We start from the raw sequence: 5,503 nt of genomic DNA, 5'->3' as shown, positions 1-5,503 counted from the left end.
ACTTATTGTTAAATATACACATCCTTTTAATTTATATATCCTTATATATACACTTCTCTTTTAATGTTTGTTTTTTATCAAATGCGCAATGATGAGATGCAAAAGGGCTTTTTACACTTGAAATAGTTTACATGAAAAGTATACATTTTGCTGTTCCACTATAAAGATAACATTCTGATACATTTTCATATGGCTTCATATGGGGTGTTCCAAAGTAGGTCTATAGGGTGTACCAAAGTAGGAGTTGAATGAATAGGGCAAAGTGATTTAGGGCAATCTTTCACTTTCAATGGAATTCACCCTCAGTGTGAATAAACTTGTGTGGCAAGGGGGGCGTGGTTCAGCGAGGTCTGCAGCGGGAGAGAGGGCCACGGGACGAGCGGTAAGTGAGTGGGTTGGACGCAGATTAATAACACCTGTCTCTTGTTCTAGTAATGAGCGCGGAGACGGGATAAAACACCAGCGGAACCGGAGACCGAGGAGAGAGAGAGTCGGACTGTTGGTGCGAGACACTGAGTTTACCGGAAGCCGGAAGTGCGGGACCCGGAAGTGATACAGAGACTGAGCGATATATGAGAAAACAGACACACGAAGAAGTGTGCACGTTTGTGTTTGAGTTGAGAATAAAAAGCATCAACAGTCCTGCCGACCCCCGTGTCCTCTTCCTTCCTTACCTGATCGAACTTGTTACACTGGTGCCGAAACCCGGGAAGGAAGCAGGACAGAGCCGCCGCCATGACAACGCCCTCCGCCTCGCCATTTGCGGAGATCATCACCTCCCTCGCGGTCCTCCACCAGGAACATCATAAGGCGTTGCTGGACCTTCGGACTGAACAGGAGCGCCGCTTCGCGGCCATAGTCCAAGGCCAGCAAGAGGACCGCGAGCAGTTCCGGAGCTGGATGGACCGGGAGGTTCGCGCCGAGGCCGCTGGGCGGGCCAGCGCACCGGTGCACGTGCCCCTACAGAAGATGGGGCCGGAAGACGACCCCGAGGCCTTCGTGGATCTCTTCCAAAAAGCCGCGGAGGCCTGCGGGTGGCCCCGGGCACAGTGGCCGGTGCGCCTCATCCCACTTCTATCAGGCGAAGCCCAGGCGGCCGCGCAACATCTACCGGTTGCGAACCTCCTGGACTACGACGACCTGAAGCGGGCCATACTTCAGCGGGTCGGCCGGACCCCAGAACAACACCGCCAGCGTTTCCGCTCCCTGGAGTGGGGCGAGTCCGGTCGACCCTTCGCATTGGCCCAACAGCTCCGGGACGAGTGCCGCAGATGGCTGCTGGCCGGCGGCAGCGACGTGGACCATGTCGTCGATCTGGTGGTGCTGGAGCAGTTTATCACTCGGCTCCCCAGGAAGACCGCCGAGTGGGTCCAGTGCCACCGGCCCACGTCGCTGGAGACGGCCATCAATTTGGCGGAGGACCACCTGGTGGCGTGCCCGGGGGTCGGCGCACCCCCACTAACTTCTCCCTCTCTCTCTCCCCCTTCTCTCTCTCTCTCTCGACCTGTCCCTCTCCCCAGGTCCCGCCCTCCAGGCCCTCCTCGCGTTCCCCCCAGAGGCCGGGGTGGGATGGGCCTTGGACCGTCTGGGAGTTCGCGGGTCCCGCCCAGGGGGGCGGGGCCGCTGGGGACGGGTAGTGACTATGGATCCGGTTCCGCCCCCTATCCGCGCTCAGCCTCCAACCCACTCCCCGCCGCCGGGGCGGCGGGTAGGCCTGGGCTGGCCTGCTGGCGGTGCGGTGATCCGGATCATTTTGTGGACCGATGTCCGATGATGGACATCGGAACAATGATCCGGATCCCGGACGTCCAGCGGACCACCCCCGATCAAGCAGGAGAGTACCAAATTCCTGTAAGTATCAAGGGGGGTACATATCAGGCCTTGGTGGATTCAGGATGTAACCAAACCTCGATCCATCAAAGCCTGATTCAGCCTGGGGCGTTGGATACAAGCCGCGTGGTTAAGGTGCGGTGTGTGCACGGGGATGTGGTGGAATATCCGGTTGTCCCAGTCACGATACAGTTTAGGGGGAAAAAGCATAGTGTTGAGGTGGCGGTTAGTCCCCACCTCCGGCATCCGCTAATTCTGGGGACGAATTGGCCCGCCTTTTCGGCGTTATTGGGGTCGTTGTGCGCGGATGCCGCTTGGGGAAACAAGGCTAGGAACGGGGCGGTGCGAGTGCAGGTTGGCGAGGCTGATACGGGGCCCTTGGGAACGGCTTCAGAGGAACCGAGCGGGGTTGAGAGACTGATTCTCTCGGACCGCGATGACTTCCCTCTGGAGCAGTCTCAAGACGAGACGCTAAAACATGCGTTTCAACAGGTCCGCACTATCGACGGTCAGCCCCTCCAACCCGCATTGCCCGTCACGTATCCTTATTTTGCCATAATTAAAGATAGGTTGTATCGAGTGACCCAAGACGCTCAGACAAAAATGGATACAACCCAATTGGTAGTACCAAAGAGCCGCCGGGAAATGCTTTTCCAGGCGGCTCATTCTAACCCGATGGCGGGCCACCTGGGACAGGTGGCCACCCTGAATCGTTTAATGACCCGATTCTTTTGGCCAGGCATTTATGACAATGTGCGCAGGTGGTGCGCGTCTTGTCCTGAATGTCAGTTGGTGAACCCACTGGCCGCCCCAAAAGCGCCATTGCGCCCATTAATGCAGGTCCCCTTCGAGAGAATTGCGATGGACCTCATCGGGCCATTAGAACGATCCGCACGCGGGCATCGTTTTGCGCTAGTTATCGTGGACTACGCAACACGATACCCGGAAGCAGTGGCTCTCCGCAACATCTCGGCGAAGAGTGTTGCGGACGCACTGTTTCGTTTAATCTCCCGGGTGGGGATTCCGAAAGAAATCCTCACTGATCAAGGCACGGCGTTTATGTCGCGCACGTTAAGCGAATTGTACGGATTATTGGGCATTAAATCCATTCGAACCAGCGTCTATCACCCACAAACAGACGGTTTGGTCGAACGATTTAATCGCACTCTTAAATCCATGATCCGTAAATTCGTACAAGAAGACGCCAAAAATTGGGATCGGTGGTTAGAACCCCTCTTATTTGCTGTGCGCGAGGTCCCGCAAGCCTCCACGGGGTTTTCCCCCTTCGAGCTTCTCTACGGGCGTCAGCCACGGGGGGTGCTGGACGTCCTACGAGAAACTTGGGAGGAGGGGCCTTCGTTGGCCAAAAACGAAATTCAGTACGTCATGGACTTGCGAACAAAACTCCACACATTGGGGCGGCTATCTAGGGAGAATTTGTTGCAAGCCCAGGACCGCCAGAGCCGGTCATATAACAGGGGTACTAAACTGCGCAAATTCACACCGGGAGAGAAAGTGCTCGTTCTACTCCCAACCTCGAGCTCAAAATTAATGTCGAAGTGGCAGGGGCCGTTTGAGGTCGCACGACAGATAGGAGAGCTCGATTATGAAGTGATACGATCCGATAGGAACGGGGCACGTCAAATATACCACCTCAATCTGCTGAAAAAATGGAATGAGGTGGAATCGGTGTTGTTGGCAACGGTGATCGGGGGAGAGGATGATCTCGGGCCAGAGGCGAGCATTAAAGCGCAATCAGTCGCGCTGGCCCCTGGGGGAGACCACCTCTCACCGTTACAACTCGCTGATTTATCGAAGTTGCAAGCGGAGTTCGCTGACGTGTTCTCGCCCCTACCGGGACGTACCGACTTGATTCAGCACCATATCGAGACCGAGCCGGGCGTGGTAGTTCGCAGCCGGCCGTATCGCTTGCCTGAACACAAGAAAAAAGTAGTTCAGGACGAATTAGGCGCAATGCTCGACATGGGAGTAATCGAGGAGTCCAACAGTGACTGGGCGAGCCCGATAGTTTTGGTCCCCAAAACGGACGGCTCGGTCAGGTTCTGTGTGGACTACCGCAAGGTGAACGCTGTGTCGAAGTTCGACGCGTATCCAATGCCACGGGTTGACGAATTGCTTGATCGGTTAGGCTCGGCTCGATTTTATTCGACACTGGACTTAACAAAGGGCTATTGGCAGATCCCCTTGTCTCCATTGTCCAAAGAAAAAACAGCTTTCACCACGCCGTTCGGATTACACCAATTTGTCACGCTTCCTTTCGGCTTGTTCGGGGCGCCCGCAACCTTCCAGCGACTCATGGATAGGATTTTGCGTCCCCATGCTGCATATGCTGCTGCGTACCTAGATGACATAGTGATTTATAGTCACGACTGGCAGCGGCATATGCAGCATGTGAGGGCGGTCCTGAGGTCGCTGAGGAGAGCGGGGCTCACGGCCAATCCGAAGAAGTGTGCGATTGGGCGGGTGGAAGTAAGGTATCTGGGCTTCCACTTGGGTCATGGGCAGGTGCGTCCCCAAATTGATAAGACTGCCGCAATTGCAACCTGTCCGAGGCCCAAGACCAAAAAGGAGGTAAGACAGTTCTTGGGGCTGGCGGGATATTATAGACGGTTTATACCAAATTATTCGGACCTCACCAGCCCTTTGACTGATCTTACTAGAAAGGGGCTACCAGATACGGTCCAGTGGACGGAGCCGTGTCAACAGGCTTTTACCCAAGTAAAGGCTGCCCTATGTGGCGGGCCGCTGTTACACTCCCCTGACTTTTCTCTCCCTTTCTTGTTGCAGACTGACGCGTCGGACAGGGGGCTGGGCGCAGTCCTGGCCCAGGAGGTGGAGGGGGGAGAGCGGCCGGTGCTGTACATTAGCCGTAAGCTCTCCAAGAGAGAAGCTAAGTACAGCACCATAGAAAAGGAGTGTTTGACCATCAGATGGGCCGTTCTCACCCTCCGCTATTACCTCCTGGGGCGGGAGTTCACTCTCTGTTCGGACCACGCTCCTCTCCAATGGCTCCACCGCATGAAGGATACCAACGCGCGGATCACCCGTTGGTATCTGGCTCTTCAGCCGTTTAAGTTCAAGGTGGTCCACAGGCCGGGTGCTCAGATGGCTGTGGCCGATTTCCTCTCCAGAAATGGGGGGGGGGGGGGGGGGGGGCTGCAGGCCGGACGGCTCCCCGGCCTGAGTCGGGCGGTGGGGGTATGTGGCAAGGGGGGCGTGGTTCAGCGAGGTCTGCAGCGGGAGAGAGGGCCACGGGACGAGCGGTAAGTGAGTGGGTTGGACGCAGATTAATAACACCTGTCTCTTGTTCTAGTAATGAGCGCGGAGACGGGATAAAACACCAGCGGAACCGGAGACCGAGGAGAGAGAGAGTCGGACTGTTGGTGCGAGACACTGAGTTTACCGGAAGCCGGAAGTGCGGGACCCGGAAGTGATACAGAGACTGAGCGATATATGAGAAAACAGACACACGAAGAAGTGTGCACGTTTGTGTTTGAGTTGAGAATAAAAAGCATCAACAGTCCTGCCGACCCCCATGTCCTCTTCCTTCCTTACCTGATCGAACTTGTTACAACTTGTATATGTAAAATGATCATTAGTAAAATCAGTATTGTTCATTGCATTTTGGAATGTGGGGGTGCTTCAGAAGAGT

General features: G+C 55.6%; 1 protein-coding gene across 1 annotated transcript; it reads left to right on the top strand.

Moving 5' to 3' along the window:
* The first annotated feature begins 329 nt into the window (after positions 1–329).
* Positions 330–5,269, top strand: LOC137071864 (uncharacterized). Its single transcript, XM_067440075.1, has 2 exons — positions 330–1,851; positions 5,165–5,269. Exons 1-2 carry the CDS (start codon positions 736–738, stop codon positions 5,165–5,167), a joined length of 1,119 nt encoding a protein of 372 aa, XP_067296176.1. The 5' UTR covers positions 330–735; the 3' UTR covers positions 5,168–5,269.
* The last annotated feature ends 234 nt before the right edge of the window (positions 5,270–5,503 follow it).

This window comes from Pseudorasbora parva, chromosome 3 (genome assembly GCF_024679245.1).
Source record: "Pseudorasbora parva isolate DD20220531a chromosome 3, ASM2467924v1, whole genome shotgun sequence".
NCBI lineage: Eukaryota > Metazoa > Chordata > Actinopteri > Cypriniformes > Gobionidae > Pseudorasbora > Pseudorasbora parva.
Note: the sequence above shows the minus strand (reverse complement) of the source record. Positions and strands in the feature narration are given on the sequence as shown.